The following is a 19,183-nucleotide window of genomic DNA, read 5'->3' on the forward strand; positions in this document are numbered from 1 at the left end:
CCTAAAAGGTCCCAGTAGTTCTGCTCCCATCCCCAATTCTTTTCTTTTCCTCCCCTGAGCGTATCTCCTACCACTCCCTCCTTTGCTCACAGCGCTACAGCACACTGGTCTTCGAACTGGTCCTCTGCCAGGCCTTTAACCGGGTGCTAACCTCTGCCTAGAACATTCCTTTCCCCAGACACTGGCTGGGCTCACACTCCCTCACCTGCTTTCAATCTGCTTAAATAGTAGGTTATCTGTATCCCTGACCACCCTACTTCAAAATGCAACATCTTCCCATCTTTCATCCCAGCTGTATTTTTTCCTAAGGCACTAATAATCTTCTAATTTACAGTATAATTTATAGATTTATTTGTCTCGCTTCCCTCCACTAGAAAGTAAGTTTCAAAAAAAAAAAATAAGTAAGTTTCATGAGGGCCGGTGGAGGGGGGGCATCAGAGCCTAAAACAGGCCTAAGGAATAGGCACATAGTAGGCATCAGTAAGAATATTTCTTAAATGCATGAATTGCAAATGAGGCCATATAATGCCCCTTCTAGGTACAGGAAAACACAATATACCTTTTTTTCACCGCTCAGAGTCTGAACATTAATTTTTGTTTGAAATACTTATTGCTCACCTCCTATGTGCCAGAACCGGGCTTGGCTCTGAAAAGTTACAGTGACTAAGAAATAATCTCTGCCTTGTAGGAACTCCGGGGCGTATACAGCGGGGAGAAGAGATACAGAAACATCATTACAAAAACAAAAAGCAACATTCAAGGAAGCCAAAGGAAACTGGAGCCTACAGGAGTGAGCGGCAAAAGGGGAATGCTTCACCAAAGTGACAAGGAAGCTATCATTTTCCCCCAAACTCTCGACTAGCAGGTAGTTTCTCTTTATATTACTGGTACGTATGCTTGCAACTCCACATAAATTATTTACTCACATCGGGTAGGCCGCAAAAAAGTTTGTGTGACGATGGCGATGCTAATCACCATCTACTCAAGGCTGCACAGACATCGCCCACTTTGTCATTTACTGTCTTCCGATTTGACAACTTTTGCCGATGGGATCCCCCCGATTTGGAGGCTTGCGCCCGCCAACTGCTGCCGCCCAGGGTCAGAATCCTCCCGGTGGCCATCCCAGCCTCGGAGCTCGGCAACTTGGAAATCTCTTCCGTAGTCGAGGGGGCGGGCACTGCCTCCGGAAAGCCGCCAACTGGGCCTCCGTAGGAATTGCGGGAGAAGCGGGAGCCGGGGAGGGCGACCCGGCTCGGAAGGACCCCTCCAGGCCTCAGCCCCGCACTCCCGCCCCTCCCCGTCTTCCCAGGGGCTCCGCCGACTCTTTGTTAACTGAGGCCGCGGTCCCCTGGCTTTCGCTAGGCCCCGCAGTTGCCTCCGGGGCGACCAAGGGGTCGCGGCCCCGCGTCCAGACCCACCTCGCGCAAAACTGCTGCAGTAGCGGCAGCAACTACTACCGCCGCCGCGGAGTCCCACGTCCCGGAGTACGCGCGGTCCAGGCCGCGTCCCGCCGCGCTCCTCCTTCTCCGCCCCTTTCGCCGCCGCCACTCGACCCGTTGCTGACTGGGGGAGGGGAGCACACACCTGACATGCGCAATGCAGAGCGCGGGCCGAAGGGCGGGGTCTGGGTCTGCGATTCCCGGAAAGCGCCGCGGGCTCCTGGCCTTAATGCTCCAGAATGCCTTGCAGACCTCTCAGGCCGTTCGACGGGGTTCTGCTGCTGGGTCAGGGGTGTCCATAGCCTGTATAGGAGATGGGCCTAGGAGGGGAGAAAGAGTAGCAATGACGAGGAGCCGCCCAAAAATTCCAAGAAAAGGGGCTTGGGCGGAAGCCGCATAGACATAAGACCGTCGATCCCCTAAACGCTGGTCCTTTGCAAATCCGACCTGGGCAACATCTCTCCGCGTGCCTCCGGCCGCGTGGTTCCATGGAGCATGGCCACCTTCAGCTTCCGGAGCACCACTTCAGCGTGATGACAACCTGACTGAATCCTAGCGGAGAGGGATGGGATTGGCGAGAGCAGTTCCGGCCCCGGGGCCGAGATTATGTAATTTTCCCAGCAGCCCCACCTCACCTCTGCGGGGCGTAGGTGGAGGAGGTCTCGCGCGGTCCCGGAAGCTGCGTCCCGCCCCTTCGCCGCGCGCAGGCGCGGACGGGCTGCACGCAGTCTACGTAACGGATGGCAGAGGCGACGTGACGAGTGGGGCGGCGTGACTGAGCTACCGGGTATTGCTGTGTCCTAGAGGCATCAGGGGCACTAAAACCGCGGTGACCGCGCAGGCGGCGGCCAGGCCGCGAGGCCCGTGGGGTAGAGGTGGCAGACGCAGGAGCGCTGAGCCGGCTTCTAGCCCCGGTACAGGTAGGAAGCGGGCCATGGCGTGTGACTCGGTGGGGGCCGGGCCAGTCCCAAGTGGTCGCTCTCTGAGTTGCGTGGCCTAGCCCGGTCCGGTTTCCCACCCACCCCCCTACGTCAGGCCTGTGGTGACATGCACCGGCCCCCGCCGTTCCTTCTCACTTCTCCCGACTTTCTGAAACCACACAAGCAAGCTTCGCCCACTCCAAGGCCCATGTTCTGTGGGTCTTCCGGATTGGGGTGATTTTGAACGGTTCTGCGGCACTTCCCCACAGATCTGTGAGCAGATGCCGACCCGAAGGGCAAAGGTAGAGGAAGCTTCCAGTGAGTAGCAGGAAGTATGGAGTACAGATGTCAGGATGAATTGATTCTCCCTAGTGGGGAATGGACCCTGGTGGTTTGACAGAAGCAGCCACCTCTGACTGGTCCTCTCGGTAGGGTTCTAACACAAAACGGGTTTTCATTCAATGTGTGCGTGACTTCCAGAAGTCTGGCCATTGTCAGAAAGGCCTAACCAGCGGTTGACCCCTCTGGCGGTCGAACGACCCTTTCACAGGGGTCGCCTAAGACCATCCTGCACATCAGATATTTACATTACTATTCATAACAATGGCAACATTACAGTTACGAAGTAGCAACGAAAATAATTTTATGTTTGGGTCACAACATGAGGAGCTGTATTTAAAGGGCCAGAAGGTTGAGAACTGGAACAAGTAATGATTTCCCCCACTTATTCCCCCGCTGGTTTTGTAAGTCCAGACCCAACCTGTGAGAGGCTGCCGAGTGAGCTTGCAGAAGGTAATGAAACCAGACTTGTTAGTGTTTGTGTTCCCTGCCCCAGGCGTCTCATTCAGGCAGGCCTGGTGGCCTGGCAGGGAATTGTGCAATTGAGAAATGAATTGACAGGTGGAGCAGAGAGACCTGAAAGGGAAGGCCAAGGCACAAATGGCTTGGATAATTTTAACCTAAATAACCTAGAAGGCTCTATGTTACAGTGCTGAGTTGTCTTAGAAATGCTTCTATGGTGTGAACATTCTACGTGGAAATCCAGCTTGAAATGATCAGATCTTTTGGCAGGCAATTGACTGTGTCATTGGTAACTTTTATTTGCTTCTACTTGAAAAAGTTTAAACCAGATCTGAAAAGAAAATCACTAAAAACGAAGTTTTTAAATCTTAAAGAGTGTTCATAAGGCACAGGGGAAGGAAGTAATGGGACCTAATATTTATTGTGTACCTTCTGTGTGCCAGGCACAAGTCTGTACTGCCCACACTACAGCCCTGGGATGCAGTGGTATCTCTTTTTTGTAAGTGGGGAGCAGGAAATTTTCAGTAATTAACCCAAGATCGTATGGTTGGCAAATGGTAGAGCTGACATTAAACCAAATCTAACTATACCAAATGCTTGCTATTTTTCATGTGTCTTCTACTTTTGACTATACTAATAAAAGGGTAATATGCTAATTAGACCGGATAGATGGACAATCAGGCCCGCAGGGGAGAGCAGTTAAGGGCCATCAGGCAGGCAGGTAGGTGAGTGGTTAGGCGCCAGCTGTCCGGATTGCGAGAGGGATGTCCGACTGCCGGTTTAGGCCTGAGCCCACAACCCAGGAATGTGCCCTGACCAGGAGTTGAACTGTGACCTCCTGGTTCATATGTCGATGGTCAACCACTGAGCCACGCTGATAGGGCAATGCTGATAAGTATAAGTGTTAAATCTGTCAGATCTGTTTTCCTGTTCATTCCCAATACCACTGCCAGTTCAATCGTGTGCTTTTTTCTTTTAAAGAAAAATATATATTTTGATTTCAGAGAGGAAGGGAGAGGGAAAGAGAGATAGAAACATCAGTGCTGAGAAAGAACCATCGATCGGCTGCCTCCTGCACGCCCTCCACTGGGGATAGGGCCCACAACCCAGGCATGTGCCATTGACCGGAATCGAACCTGGGACCCTTCAGTCCACAGGCTGATGCTCCATCCACTGAGCCAAACCAGCTAGGGCCGTTGTTTTTTTTTCTTATCTAATTATTTCAACCACTTAATTTTTCCTGCTTCAGGTACCCTTTTCCAGTTCACCCTGTGTATGAGCTGTCAGAGATAATGTCATTCTCCTACTTAAATTCTTTAGTTGATTCTAATTATTCAAACTTATTAGTGTGGTATTTCCAGCCTCATTTCCCCCTCTTGAGTCTATAAACCCAGCATCCTATCAAACTCCTACAATATGTTATTTTAGGCCTTTATGCATAACTATTCTTCCATCTGCAGTGCCTGTTCTTGCATGCAGAAACCATGCTTTTAATTTTTTAAAAAACTTTTTATTACAAAAGCACATCATAGGAAAATTAGAAAACATAAAGAAAAATAAGGCAAAATGCCCATAGTCCTACCATACAAAGTAATTATTATTTATATGTAGATGTATATACATCCTTCCAAACTATTTTGTTTACACGTATTCGCTTCTAAAATAATATGGATTCTAACTTCATTTGTAACAATTTTTAATGGACAAAAAGTAAATTTGCCCTTTGTATATATCCACGGTTTAACCAAACAATTTCAAATTTTCCACTACTATAAGTAATACTGTAACACATATCCTTGAAGCTGAATTCTTGTGCAAATTTACAATTATTCAGGAGTCATGTTTTACTCTCTTGGCTTAATATCTGACATGGTAGTATGTTCAGTGAAGGTACATTTATTTAGATATGGTAGGATCATTTTATGAAAAGCAGTAAAAGCCAGAGTTCTTATATTCTGCAGGACTTGCTTAGCTTTTGATGGTTATTGAATCCTTATGTAGCAAAAATGGAAAGTTGAGACAAGGGAGACCATTTAGGAAAATACTGCAGTTCTTCAGCAGGTGCTGGTAGCTTAGGTTATGGTGGCTTTGAGAATCAAAGGAAATACCAGGATTTGGTGGCTGATTAGATTTCAAAGGGAAAAGAAAGTGAGAAATTAGATATCTTGCTTTTTTTCAGTAAGTAAGATTGGGAAAATGGGGTTAATATTAATATAAAAATAGAGATATTCAGGTACCTGTTGATTTTGAGACAGTTGTAGAGGAGGGATCTGCAGACTGAGATGTGGACTATTTTTGTACAGCCTGTGAACAGAGTGGTTTTTCCCATTTTAAAAGGTTTTACAAACATTTTATTTTGTGTTAGTTTCAGGTGTACAGCATAGTGGTTAGACAATAATATACTTTACAAAGTGGTCACCCCAATATTTCAGGTATGCACCTGGCCCATATATAGTTATTACAATACTAGTTATTATGGGTGGGGTCCCTCTGCCTGGCTGGTGATCGCCCAGTCCCAATTGAGGCTGATGGGGGTCAGCTGGCCCAGGAGGGACCACGGGAGGGCTCCAGGGCATGTCCAGCCCTCTCGCCCAGGCCCTCTTGCCCAGTCCGGATTGCCGGACCCCAGCAGCAAGCTAACCAACCGTTGGAGCATCTGCCCTCTGGTGGTCAGTCTGCATCATAGCGACTAGTTGAGGTGTTGACCAAAAGTTTGACAGATCAGTCAGATACTTAGCATATTACGTTTTTATTATATAGGACTATTGAATATATTCCCTATGCTGTACTTTACATCCCCATGACTATTTTTGTGACTACCAATTTGTAGTTCTTAATCCCTTCACTTTTTCCCTCAGGCCCAACTCCCAATTAACCCCTCCTCTAACCACCCCCCCCCACCCCCCACCCCCCAGGCTCTGGCAAGTATCAGTCTGTTCTGTGAATCTAGGAGTCTGTTTCTATTTTGTTTGTTCATTTATTTTGCTCATGTATTGTTTTCATTACCACCAACAGATAAGTAGTTGCATCTCATTCTTATTATATCCCTTCCCAGTTCCTATTTAAAGTTTTTCAAAAAATGCTTACTGAATGCATAGTGTAAAAGATTTTACAGATAATTAGTGACAGAATCCAGATGAGAACCTAGGCCTCTTTACCCCCACCTCATTGTTTTTTGTGATGCTTTCTAAAATGAATAATATTAAGAGAAAAGTAGGAGAGTGTCATAGACATATCTTTTGTTTCCAAATTTGATCATTTAGGTTTTGTGTGTTTTTTTTTAAGGTGCCATGAAAGTCTTCCTTGCTTTCTGTGTTGTCCTTTTGGTGTTTGGGAGTGTCTCTGAAGCTAAGTTTGATGATTTTGAGGATGAGGAAGACATAGTAGAGTATGATGATAATGACTTTGCTGAATTTGAAGATGTCACAGAAGATTCTGTTACTGAATCTCCTCAACGGGTGATTACCACTGAAGATGATGAAGACGAGACCACTGTGGAGTTAGAAGGGCAGGATGAAAACCAAGAAGGAGATTTTGAAGATGCAGATACCCAGGTGAGGTTTTTTTTATTGATTTTTTGGGAAATTGGAAGGATGGGAAAATTTTTAACTAGCACTTTTCCCAGACTTTAAAAGTAAAACCCAGGTCTAGGGAGACGTTTACTCTCTGGTATCTTTATTTTTGTTTAGTATGTGGAGTTCTTCTAAATGTTTTGTGGTGTTTTCCCACCTTTCGCATTGATGGAAAAATGAATTGTCTTTCTCCTCTTTGGAAAGCATGGGGTGGGGGGTTGGAAGTGATAGAGGATGAATTCTATGTTTGGATGAGAATTATATCATTTTGAACTCAGGGTTTAATAGCATTGGAGAGTCATTTGTTAAAAACATGTAATATCTCTCTGTTCTGTACTTGTTGCTAACATGTTCTATTTTCCTCTACAATTGTTGCCTACAAGAAAGAGATATAATTGCTGGTGACATGTGTAGAGAAAAACAGATTGCTGCCTCATTTTTGTAGGAGGGAGATACCGAGGGTGAGCCATATGATGATGAAGAATTTGAAGGTTATGAAGACAAACCAGATACTTCTTCTAGCAAAAATAAAGACCCAATAACAATTGTTGATGTAGGTATACAGGATTCTAAATTCCAAACTAACCAACAAAATATCTTACTGTTATTAATCCCAGAAATATAATTAGTGACATGTAGATGGTGTTGATATAATAGTGGTAGCTGTGAAAGAGTTTGACATCAATTCTTCTCATAAAACTCCACACCTATAGAGGCAATCCCTGTGTTTTTGTTCTAGTCCTCATAGTTTTATTTATTAAGGAATGATGAAGATGATAGCCATTGGATTTATTTTGGGGTGGGAGTCAAAATCAAGTTTAATACAAAGGGCTTTCCATCCTTTTATCCTACTTGACTGTCTTCACATTTCCTTAAAGAGTCTTTTACAAAGCCAGCCTGGAAAATCAAAATGGGCATGTTTTTCAAAGTATAATCATATTTAGTGACAGTTATTTAAAGTATCTACTTCTGTTTATGGGTTTTTTCATTGTCCTTCATTCCATGAGTTAGACTCCATCCTTCAGCCTCAACTAACATTCAATGGAATAATTGTTTTTCTGTAGGTTCCTGCACACCTCCAGAACAGTTGGGAGAGTTATTATCTAGAAATTTTGATGGTGACTGGTCTGCTCGCCTACATCATGAACTATATCATCGGGAAGAATAAAAACAGTCGCCTTGCTCAGGCCTGGTTTAACTCTCATAGAGAGCTTTTGGAGAGTAACTTTACCTTAGTAGGTAAGTTAGGCTAATAGAAGTCCTGCTGTGGGCTTGGAAAACATCTAATAAGCACTGTTTATTCCCCTCAGTATAAGTACCTAACTGCTTTCAGGGACTGCCAAAGAGGGTGCTTTTTTATTTTCTTTCAAGGGATCCTGTTTTTGTTGGGTTTTATATGCTGAATAAATTGTATTTATGAAATGATTTTCTCATCTGCTATTAATCAACATTTGCTAAAGAGCAATTGTTTCAAAACACATTTGGATAAGAGTCTGGCTGAAAGCAAGGAATTTTAACATTTTAAGTAGCTTGATAAATACTTTCAGTTCATCTTTTAGAAATTAGAATTCTCTCAGGTTCTAGGCACTTGAGTTTCTTTCTGATCCACTGAAGAGGTATGTACACTGAAGTACAGGAGAGGAGCCCATGCAGTTGTATAATGTAAAGGGTAAGGTGGACTTGCCCACCTTCAGCTCTGTTTGGCATTTAACACTTTGTTTCCCTTTAATAGGAAGCAAGTATGCATCTGCTCTGCTCTTTAGCAGACTGTTCAGTGTTGTGCTCGGTACTTTGCATATATTGTTTCTCATTTAAACTTTGTAAGAATACTGTCAGTTGGAAAGTTTCTTTTTTCCTAAGGAGGGGACTGAAATCCAGAAATGCTATTTTCTTGTAACCATGATATACTTAAACTTAGTATACATGCTTTCAAATTCCATGCTGTCTCTGCTGTACCATATTATTTCAGAGTACTTATTCACCTGGACATTAGGAAAATAATAAGCCGCCTTTAAGCCTTCGACTTCTCTCATGTGTTTTCATTTGGTGTGTCAGTCTTGCTTTACCTTGTGAAGTTCTGCACTTTCTTTCGTACATTTAATTAAATGAAGTGAGAGAATGGTTGGAATTTTAGTTTTTTCTAGATCTAAAATACAGCTTTTAATACCACTATTATTTTGCTGTTGAAAAAGCAAACTTTTTTTTTTAAATATATTTTATTGATTTTTTACAGAGAGGAAGGGAGAGAGATAGAGAGTCAGAAACATCGATGAGAGAGAAACATCGATCAGCTGCCTCCCGCACATCCCCCACTGGGGAAGTGCCCGCAACCCAGGTACATGCCCTTGACCGGAATCGAACCTGGGACCTCTCAGTCCGCAGGCCGACGCTCTATCCGCTGAGCCAAACCGGCTTTGGCGAAAAAGCAAACTTGATCAAAGTTAAGTCATACACATGGTGAGGGAGTGTTAAATAGTTTGTAGTGATGGTATTTTTTTTTTTATTCATTACATTGGGAGTATTTTTTTTTTATATATTTTATTGATTTTTTACAGAGAGGAAGGGAGAGGGATAGAGAGTTAGAAACATCAATCAGCTGCCTCCTGCACACTCCCCACTGGGGATGTGCCCGCAACCAAAGTACATGCCCTTGACCGGAATTGAACCTGGGACCCTTGAGTCCGCAGGCTGACGCTCTATCTACTGAGCCAAGCCGGTTAGGGCAGTATTTTTAACTTTGGGGAAAAACATTTAAACTGATTTTGTTCCATTTTTTATCTACTCTTAAGAAACTTATACTGAAGCTGACTGTCTAACTAACAAGAACATAGTAGTAATGCTAGAGTATGATTTTTTTATGGAGACAATAGAGTTTTAAAAGTAAAAGGAACAATGCCCATTTGTTGTCATGTATGTTCAAAGGAGAGTTCTATATGATCTCAAAGTATTGCCACCCAAAAACTCTGATCATTGTGGGGTCAGAGTGGAGGCGGGAGTGGTAATTAGGCCTCAACACTTTTAGGGAATCACATTAAGTGGTTTACTCCTAGGGGATGATGGAACGAACAAAGAAGCCACAAGTACAGGAAAGCTGAACCAGGAGAACGAGCATATCTACAACCTGTGGTGTTCTGGTAGAGTGTGCTGTGAGGGGATGCTTATCCAGCTCAGGGTAAGTAGGGAATTTCTGGTGCAACGTATATGTCTACCTTTTGTTTTTTCCAGCATGATTCAAAATCCTCTAAGTTTAGTGTCTTCAAGGAGGTCTAAAAGTCATCTTCTACTAACTGGCAAATGTCAAGTATATTTGATACATCTGATTCCCCCTCCAGGGTCTCTTCTTTGTAGTAAGTGGAGGTTACAGCTGTTCTTTTTTTTTTTTTCCCCCAGTTCCTCAAGAGACAGGACTTACTGAACGTCCTGGCCCGTATGATGAGGCCAGCAAGTGATCAAGTGGTATGTATTCTTCTTGCTGTTTTTCTCTGTACAGATTGAATTCTTAATTTCTCAGAGCTTATTCCATTTATTGTTTAGACTCCGTTTGGAGTTACGGACAACTTGTGTACTTTGTCAGAAAATTGTCCATTCAGTGTGTAGCTGTGAGTGGAGGTGCGTGTGATTAGGTCAGTCACCTGGATAATGTCTCTTTTGATTAATAGCAAAGTCAGCTCATTAGGGACCTTCTGCTACATAACACAACAGAGTCATGGGAGTGATGTCCCATCATTTCACAAGTCCTGTTCCCATTCAAGGGGAGTTTGTACGGATACACCAGGGGAATCTTCGGGGCCATCGTAGAAATAGGCCTATCACAGAACCTAACAGGTGAGTTTTGTGTGGTTTTTGTTTTTGTTTTAATAGCAAATAAAAGTAACCATGAATGATGAAGACATGGATACCTATGTGTTTGCTATTGGTACTCGGAAAGCCCTGGTACGACTGCAGAAAGAGATGCAGGATCTGGTATGTTGACTATTACAACTCAAACATACATAGAAATTGTGCCTAATTATTACATAGATGTTCAGCTTCAGAGCATAGCATAATTAATCACTTTGAAATAGGTCAGTACATATTCTCTTGAGAAGAAAACGTCTGTGCATAATAAAATGTCACATCTTACTTTCAATTACTTCTTCCTCTAGAGTGAGTTTTGTAGTGACAAACCTAAGTCTGGCGCAAAGTATGGACTGCCAGACTCCTTAGCCATCCTGTCAGAGATGGGAGAAGTCACAGAGGGAATGATGGATACAAAGGTAAGTGTGATGGAAGGCATATATTTGCAGACCTTGGCATTTGCAAGGTACTCTCCCTAAAACTCACGCTGTACAACAGCGGTTCTCAACCTGTGGGTCGTGACCCCTTTGGGGGTCGAACGACCCTTTAACAGGGCTCGCCTAAGACCATCGGAAAACATATATATAGTTACATATTGTTTTTGTGATTAATCACTGTGCTTTAATTATGTTCAATTTGTAACAATGAAATTGGGGGTCACCACAACATGAGGAACTGTATTAAAGGGTCACGGCATTAGGACGGTTGAGAACCACTGCTGTACGAGTTCTTCATTTATGACAGTGTATTGATTATGTGTTCCTTTCCCAAAAACACTCTAAGTCTTTCTTTAAGCAATAGATTAACTTGTCAAAAAAAATTGTTTAGTGAAGAATGCTCTCTAAATCCAGAGCAAATTGTTCCTAGGATTGCTGATGGCTTTTAGTTTTTTTTAAAAAAAGGACTAAAACTTTTATCTTTATCACCATGTCATTTAGTCCATTATTTTAGTTTCAACTAGTTTAAGAGAAGAGGGATGTATAGAGAGCCATGTTTTTTTTCTATTGGTTGTATAATGGTAACAGTACATCTTAATATCATAAAAATGTAGGCTAGCTCAAAGACAGTTATAAATGTAAGTTCAAGGTGATATGTTCATGAAGAATCTCCTAAAATTATTTAAGATTTTATCTCCATGCTTTTATTCTTATTTAGAACATTAGTTTGAGACATATTTTCAGCTGCTCAATAAGAATATTTAAGCATTGGTGTTACTAAAGAAAAGGTACAAGTTTCATTATAGAGAAATTCCTTACCTTATTTAAATTTAATTTTTTAAAAGCTTTAGCCTTAATGACATTGTACAATAGCAAGGAGGACTGAAGAGTAAATATCTTTATGAAAAAAGGGAAATACATTAAACCCTACTTTAAAATATAATAATTTTCTCTATTTCAGATGGTCCACTTTCTTACACACTACGCTGACAAGATTGAATCCGTTCATTTTTCAGACCAGTTCTCGGGTCCAAAAATTATGCAAGAGTATGTATGAAATAAAAATACTGAATATGATTTTCTTCTTTAGCTTTCTGTGTTGAAACACCTGCAAGATGCTTCTGCAATTTCCCTTGCCATATGAGTGAGGGAAGTTCATGACTCCCAAGTTTCCTTTTGCTTTGACTACATGCATCAGGAAGGTAGTTGGAAACCTATGGGAGATAAACAAGCCTCCCCAGTTGGCATGTGTTGCTGCACGTGTGCACCATGCACTCAGTGAGGTGGAAGAGAATCTTACAAAATGGCTCATATAAGAAAATGCAATTGCTACTCTCTGTCCTTTGTAGTCTATGTTCTTTTTTTTCCTTTTTCAATTTATGTTATGAATCTGTAATGTTTGAGTGAGTGCAAATCTGGCCTTTTCTGGCTTCTGTTTTTGTATAGTGGATGCTTATATTCTTTCTAGTATATTATCAAACACGTTAAATACCCATAGTAATATTTATAGTAATATATTTCAAATGTACGTACTCAGGGCTTGAATTTGTTGTTTGAATTCCGATTTATTGTATGTTCCCATTTCAGGAGAACATACTTATTTAAGTTCACCCTTGGTGTAGAAATGGTTCTGGCCTAAATTTTTGATTAAGGGTTACTCTCTCATAGGCTGTGGAGTTGAGTACAATTAAAAGCCATTCTGGGTTTTCATTGTGTGTCAGAATTACTCAGGTCCTTTTGCCTTTAGATGGTGTTGCGTCATCCTTGCCTTGTTTAACTCAGTATCAACACCGTGGGCAAAATACCACATTATGGTAACTGTGGAACCTTTTGGGGTGGGGGAGAGGTGAGTTGATAGTCAAAGATTACAAGGGAATCTTTGGTGAGTCGGAACTAAATTATATATGCTATAGTTGATGATTTCTAAACTTATTCTAAGCCTGGCTCAAAAATAAGATACTTCATTATAGGAAGGAAGCTAAAATAGGAGTTGGAAATAGAACCTAGAAACTCATCAAAATAAGCAGAAATGTTATTTAAAATATGGGCCTCTTACTTAAATGTAGGCTTATTTCTGGTTCCCCAGGTGAGATGGAATATATCTTGCCTGGAAGGGATATCACTTGGAGGTGTTCAAGTATAGGATAAAGGTCACTGGGGAATGCATTCATCAGTTAGGCAAGTGGATCAGGTGACCTGTAAAGCTCCTTCAGGCTCTGAGATTATATTTGACTATGGGATGCCAAGCCAGATACTATGCTGATTAATTGTAGGTATCTATTCATCTAAGTGAACTGGGTAATTTATATGCGTAGAGAATATCTTTCTTGTGTTCTTTCTAAATAGCCTTTTCTTTCATGACAGAGAAGGTCAGCCTTTAAAGCTACCTGAAACTAAGAGGACACTACTGTTTACATTTAATGGTAAGTATCCCATGTCCTGTCTGGGTTCTTCGTTTTCTGAGAGATGACCTTAAGGAGAGTATTGTTCCCTCCTAAGTGACAGCTATAAAAAAAACTATATTAGCCCTAACCCGTTTGGCTCAGTGGATAGAGAGTCGGCCTGCGGACTGAAGGGTCCCAGGTTCGATTCCGGTCAAGGGCATGTACCTTGGTTGCAGGCACATCCCCAGTAGGGGGTGCACAGGAGGCAGCTGATTGATGTTTCTGTCTCATCGATGTTTCTAACTCTCTATCCTTCTCCCTTCCTCTCTGTAAAAAAATCAATAAAATATATATTTTTAAAAACTGAATTATTAGCCCTAGCTGGTTTGACTCGGTGGATAGAGCGTCAGCCTGCGGACTAAAGGGTCCCAGGTTCGATTCTGGTCAAGGGAACATGCCTGGGTTGCGGGCTCAATCCCCAGTGTGGGGCATGCAGGAGGTGGCCAATGATTCTCTCTCATCACTAATGTTTCTCTCTCTCTCTCTCTCTCTCTCTCTCTCTCTCTCTCTCTCTCTCTCTCTCTCTCTCTCTCTCCCCCTCTCCCCTCCTACCTCTCTGAAATCAATAAAAATACATTAAAAAACAAACTATATTAAAACAAACCCCATGCCTTCTTATTGCTGTTGGGTTTCTTCAATAAGAGATCCTTGTATATACTTTAATTTATATTTTCTGTTGCATTTTAGCTGCCTAAGAAAAAAGGAGTTTATTAATTAAAAAAAGAGAGGGAGTTGGCGACTCAGAAGTATTAATGCTCTGTTAACTCAATAGGAAATGGCTTTGTTTTCCAGTGCCTGGCTCAGGTAACACTTACCCAAAGGATATGGAAGCTTTGCTACCCCTGATGAACATGGTGATTTACTCTATTGACAAAGCCAAAAAGTTCCGACTCAACAGAGAAGTAAGACTGCAGCCTTTATCATAAGTTGGCACCTGTTATTTTTTTCCTCTGGGGGAATCATCTATCGAGGATTTCAGTGATTGTATCTTTGCTACTTTACTTGAAAGTGCTAAATGGGAGTAGTTTTATGAAAATACTAAATGGGCTTTTGCTTCTGTTGAATTAAAATGGATTTCTTATGAAACTCTTTGTTTCTTGGGGAAAGGGCAAACAAAAAGCAGATAAGAACCGAGCTAGAGTGGAAGAGAAGTTCTTGAAGCTGACGCATGTGCAAAGACAGGAAGCTGCACAGTCTCGGCGTGAAGAGAAGAAAAGAGCAGAGAAGGAGCGGATCATGAATGAGGAAGATCCTGAGAAACAGCGCAGGCTCGAGGTAAGACCAACTTTTCTTATTACTGGGGTAAAAACTAAGATTTATAAGGATACCTATTTGTACCAAATTGGCTCTTAAGGTAATTTTGTGGAGGAATGTACACAGGCTAAAAGTTTAGCATTTTCTCAGTACTTGGGACCTTCAGTTAGTTAGTGGCACTTGAAGAATAGGGCTTCAAACCATGTTAGAGTGAGTCTGATCCTGGAGAATGATATGAATTACCCTATTTCCCCTGCACAATCTCATTTTGCAAGTTAAACTATCATTTTTCAAGCCAAATACTTACTGAAGTAGAAAGTAGGAATTTTAATAGAAGCCAGTACATGTACCCTATGGTTCAAATAAACTTGTTTTATAACATTTCTAATTTCATTATAGAATTAGAGACTTATATTTTATTTTTTTGTATTTTTGGTATCTATTTTGTACATAACTAGATTTTCAAACTTCAGAGCTTTTTAGACTATGGTATATTATGTTTCAAATACCAGTATGTTTTCACATTTTTGTGAAATAAGATACCATAGTCCAGCTCTAAAATTTTAAATCTTATAAATGCTGATCAGAAAAAGAGGAGGAGAACAAAGTTCTGGGTGATGTGGCACTTTAGTTGCCTGTAGAGTCACTAAAGCTGTTGAGCCAAGTGCCCAGGATACCACAGGCCTCCTCCCATCTTATCATTTCTCATCATTTTTTCTTTAGTTTAGTTTATGGGAATTTTTCCTCTGAAAATAGAGCTCTGTGTTTATGCAACCTTCTGTATAAATAAAAATGGCTTTTTAATTAATACACTGGAACAATCTACATGGAATCATTAATAGATAATGCCTTTCATTTTTCTATGAAAAAAGTTTTCTAGTTCTTTCCAGGGTTTGAAAATACAATAGGTTTAAGAAAAAGGAGGGCCCAGAACTTAAGTCAGAAATGAACTAACCTTAATTCTACCATGTAAAAATAACATAATCCTTTACACAACTCTCATGCCTAAAGGTAACCACTGTTACCTTTTAGCTTATAACTAAATATAGCTTATTTAGTTCCCCAACTCTATATATGTTTAGTGTGCATACAGGGATCAACCAATGAGTGCATAAATTAGCAGAACAGCAAATTGATGTTTCTCTCTCTCAAATAAATTTTTAAAAAAAGATCTTATGCTTTTCTGAAATGAAGTACAAATCCTTGGTAAATTCATATAATTGTTATATTGAAAGTTTTTTTTAGTTTCTGATTTGATATTGTAGTTACCTTTGCTTCATTTCAAGTTAATTTTTGTTAACCAATGTAGATATTAGCAATTTTTATAACTATCTTCTGCAATGTTATTTATAGTGCAAGTCTAGGTTTTTGAATAATATTATAGGCAGTATTCTAGTTTTGATTTTTTTTTTTAACATATTTTATTGATTTTCCAAAGAGAGGAAGGGAGAGGGACAGAGAGTTAGAAACATCGATGAGAGAGAAACATCGATCAGCTGCCTCCTGCACACCTCCACTGGGGATGTGCCCGCAACCAAGGTACATGCCCTTGACCGGAATCGAACCTGGGACCCTTCAGTCCGCAGGCCGACGCTCTATCCACTGAGCTAAACCGGTCAGGCTCTAGTTTTGATTTTTTAAAAATCTTTGCTTAGAGCTTAGTTTGGATTATCTCTGTCTGTCTGTCTGTCTGTCTCTCTAGGAAGCTGCCTTGAGACGTGAGCAAAAGAAATTGGAAAAGAAGCAAATGAAAATGAAACAAATCAAGGTGAAAGCCATGTAAAGTCATCCCAGAGATCTGAGTCCTGCTGCCACCTATAAGCTCTCTATTCACAGGGAGCATTAAAAATATCAGTCCATTTCTCATCGAAAAGTTTAAACACTCCCAGTGACTGAGAAATCCTTATTTCATCATCTGTTCTGTTTTTGGTTTGGAATTTACAGAAGTTAGAAATACATTGGAAGGACTCTGTTTCAGTAATTTTCTTCCAGATAATCACATTATTTTGATTATTTTACAAAAGGAATGATATATGAACTCTGTAGTTTTAAAATTCTTTTAAAATTATAACATGAATCATCAGTGCTTTTAGTGCTATTATATTTGAAGAAATATCATGAGTTTATAGATAAACAATTAGATTATTGCTTTTTGTTTAAACTAGGCAGTTGAAATGGCTATAAAGAATGACCCTAAACCAAGATTCCACAAATAACAATAAACATTGCTTGTTTTCTTGTGTGTCTACATTAAACTTGTAAAAAAATAAAACTTAGAACACTATCTGTGGTGTTGAAATTTCAGGGACTCAGAACAGTGTAGTTCACTCTATCTGTTTTGTAGGTGGAGGGTGCTGATGACAGTATTATAGGGTATCCAGATTTTAGGGTACTGACATGTACTGGAAAATTCTACAGATAGTACAGGAGCACAGTTTTCTCCTTACCTGATACCATAAGCTAATGACATTGTGAATGCTGTATTTTAAGTGGTTGTATGTTTTTCTTGAGTTAAATGCATGAAAAATTACCTGCTTCACCTAGAGTAGATCAATGGTCTACGTGAAGTCGAAGATGTTTTCCTTCTTGGTTGCCTCACCCTATTGGCTGTTCATGGAGAAGTTCTCTGTGTTGTGGCTGTGTCCCTTTGCTTCTCCTGCTTTTATCTCTTCCACAGCTGAGGCTGGGTATATTTTTTCAGAGAAATAGCCATGAATATGCATAAAAACACTTTTAAAAAATGAGCTTTCCTAAACTATTGAGAGTTCTTTCTGCCTCTTGAGCATGGTTGGGGAACCTTTTTTCTGCCAAGGGCCATTTGGATATTTATAATATCATTCTTGGGCCATACAAAATTATCAACTTAAAAATTAGCATGCTGTCCTAGCCAGTTTGGCTCAGTGGATAGAGTGTTGGCCCGCAGACTAAAGGGTCCCAGGTTTGATTTCAGTCAGAGTTGCGGGCTCAATTCCCAGTATGGGGTGTGCAGGAGGCAGCTGATCAATGATTCTCTCTCATCATTGATGTTTCTATCCCTCTCCCTCTCTAAAATCAATAAAAATATATATATATATAAAATTATCATGCTATATTTGGTCAGGCATTTAATTAACTCATCCCTAATGCCTGGCAGGGCCAGACCAAATGATTTCATGGGCCTTATACAACCCTTGGGCCAGACGATCCCCACCCCTGCTCTTGAGAAAGGAACTCTTGTGGGGGAGGCCCATTCATCTGCACGAGCATTTAGCTTGTTCAGATTTCTGCATTTTATAAATGCTTCCTAGTAAGAAAGCATTTTTTTAAGTCACTGCTTCACCGGGTAATTTTTGCTGGGGATGGGAAAGGGTTGGGTTTTTTGGTGGGAGATGGGGGTGGGCGGGTATATTTTTGCTGATGCTTTATGTGCAGGTGTGTTCTGAGGCAATAACAAGTTGCTGTGGAAACAGAATGTGCTGCTGCCTTTGAAACTGCATGGAAACTTTTCACATGGGTTTTTCTCTTAGTTAATGCAGAAATGTGTCAGCTGGGAAATGCAAATGTAATTTTTTAAAACAGTTCATGAAATTAAGTTATTAAAAATAACACAACTTAATGCTATATAGTTCTAGAATTAGCCTTGTTTTACAAACCTTTAAAATACATTTTAGAAATCAAAATTGATATGCTTAGCTATCTTTAATAAAAGCTTTCTTAAAGTCCCACACATTTGGGCCATGGCAGCTAATTTTGTAATTTAAGCATTCATATGAATGGTAACCTATGGACATATATTAAACTCATTGACAAAAATCTCAGAGTGCCGCCTTTACTTTTCTCGGGTTTCTCTACAACAGTATAAGCCCATAGGAATGTTTTTTCTGTTCAATAAAAATCACTTAAATGCTTTTCCTTCAAGAGTTGGCCTTGACAAGAATCCCGTAATTGTTGCCAGTTATTTTTTTAAATATTTCTATTTTTAGAACTCCCATCTGTTATTGATCGGCTTCTCCCTGAAGTCCCCCTCTTGAGTTAGAGGACACCATTATCTTCTAGGAATCAGAGGACAGAGAGAAGAGAATGTTAACTGTCACATTGGAAAACCACTAAGCTCTCCAATCTTGTCTGCATTGCCTGGGCACTTAGCAACGCTGAAACAAGCGCTGGACTGGGAAATAAAACCTGGTTTTAGTGCCAACAAAACCAATAACAAATCCTTTGACTTAGGGCAAGTCCTTAACCTCTTTGAGTCTCTGTTCTGTTCTTCCTTCTACGAAGTAAGGATAGTAATTATTTTCTCTACCTATCTCACAGGTATATCAACATCAAGGGATAGTATCTATAAAATTCTCTTCTAAACGATAGCATTGTAAAAATGTTAGGGATGTGCCCTGGGCAGGTGGCTCAGTATTGGAGTGTAGTTCCATGCACCCAAAGGTTATGGGTTCGATCCCAGTCAGGACACAAACCTAGGTTGCGGGTTTGATACCCGGTAAAGGA

General features: G+C 41.0%; 2 protein-coding genes and 1 long non-coding RNA gene across 8 annotated transcripts in view; 1 reads left to right on the forward strand and 2 right to left on the reverse strand.

Moving 5' to 3' along the window:
• The window catches only part of DDX42 (DEAD-box helicase 42), a 36,032-nt gene extending 33,989 nt beyond the window's left edge, over positions 1-2,043 (reverse strand). Inside the window, exons 1-2 of one of the 4 annotated variants that reach the window (XM_036340015.1) lie at positions 1,887-2,043; positions 1,585-1,759 (exon numbers count right to left, since the gene is read on the reverse strand). The gene's annotated coding sequence lies outside the window, so the exon portion shown is untranslated. The other 3 variants (XM_036340017.1, XM_036340014.1, XM_036340016.1) reach the window with 3 other exon arrangements.
• On the forward strand, positions 729-16,988 carry CCDC47 (coiled-coil domain containing 47). Of its 3 annotated transcripts, none has more exons than XM_036340030.1 (13): positions 729-865; positions 6,446-6,714; positions 7,178-7,285; positions 7,797-7,971; positions 9,783-9,904; positions 10,123-10,188; positions 10,594-10,695; positions 10,878-10,988; positions 11,968-12,053; positions 13,371-13,429; positions 14,243-14,352; positions 14,558-14,725; positions 16,407-16,988. In XM_036340030.1, the coding sequence occupies exons 2-13, from the start codon at positions 6,451-6,453 to the stop codon at positions 16,485-16,487; spliced, it is 1,452 nt and encodes a 483-aa protein (XP_036195923.1). In that variant the 5' UTR covers positions 729-865; positions 6,446-6,450; the 3' UTR covers positions 16,488-16,988. The 3 variants fall into 3 exon arrangements, with proteins under 3 accessions (XP_036195923.1, XP_036195922.1, XP_036195921.1); XM_036340029.1 differs by having other exon boundaries at positions 747-887; XM_036340028.1 differs by lacking the exon at positions 729-865 and adding an exon at positions 2,157-2,359.
• LOC118671615 overlaps positions 4,277-19,183 on the reverse strand; it is a 36,658-nt gene continuing 21,751 nt past the window's right edge. The window contains exons 3-4 of the long non-coding RNA XR_004972781.1: positions 5,398-5,464; positions 4,277-5,281 (exon numbers count right to left, since the gene is read on the reverse strand). This is a non-coding gene — a long non-coding RNA (uncharacterized LOC118671615). The remainder of the gene's footprint in view (positions 5,282-5,397; positions 5,465-19,183) is intronic.

This window comes from Myotis myotis, unplaced genomic scaffold (assembly GCF_014108235.1).
Source record: "Myotis myotis isolate mMyoMyo1 unplaced genomic scaffold, mMyoMyo1.p scaffold_m19_p_17, whole genome shotgun sequence".
NCBI lineage: Eukaryota > Metazoa > Chordata > Mammalia > Chiroptera > Vespertilionidae > Myotis > Myotis myotis.

Excerpts from the sequence above, each read along its gene's own strand:
- CCDC47 (XM_036340030.1), top strand. The coding sequence starts at position 6,451 with ATGAAAGTCTTCCTTGCTTTCTGTGTTGTCCTTTTGGTGTTTGGGAGT. Across the intron at positions 10,989-11,967 it reads AGGGAATGATGGATACAAAG|ATGGTCCACTTTCTTACACA; the intron begins GTAAGTGTGATG and ends TCTCTATTTCAG. Across the intron at positions 14,353-14,557 it reads AGTTCCGACTCAACAGAGAA|GGCAAACAAAAAGCAGATAA; the intron begins GTAAGACTGCAG and ends TCTTGGGGAAAG.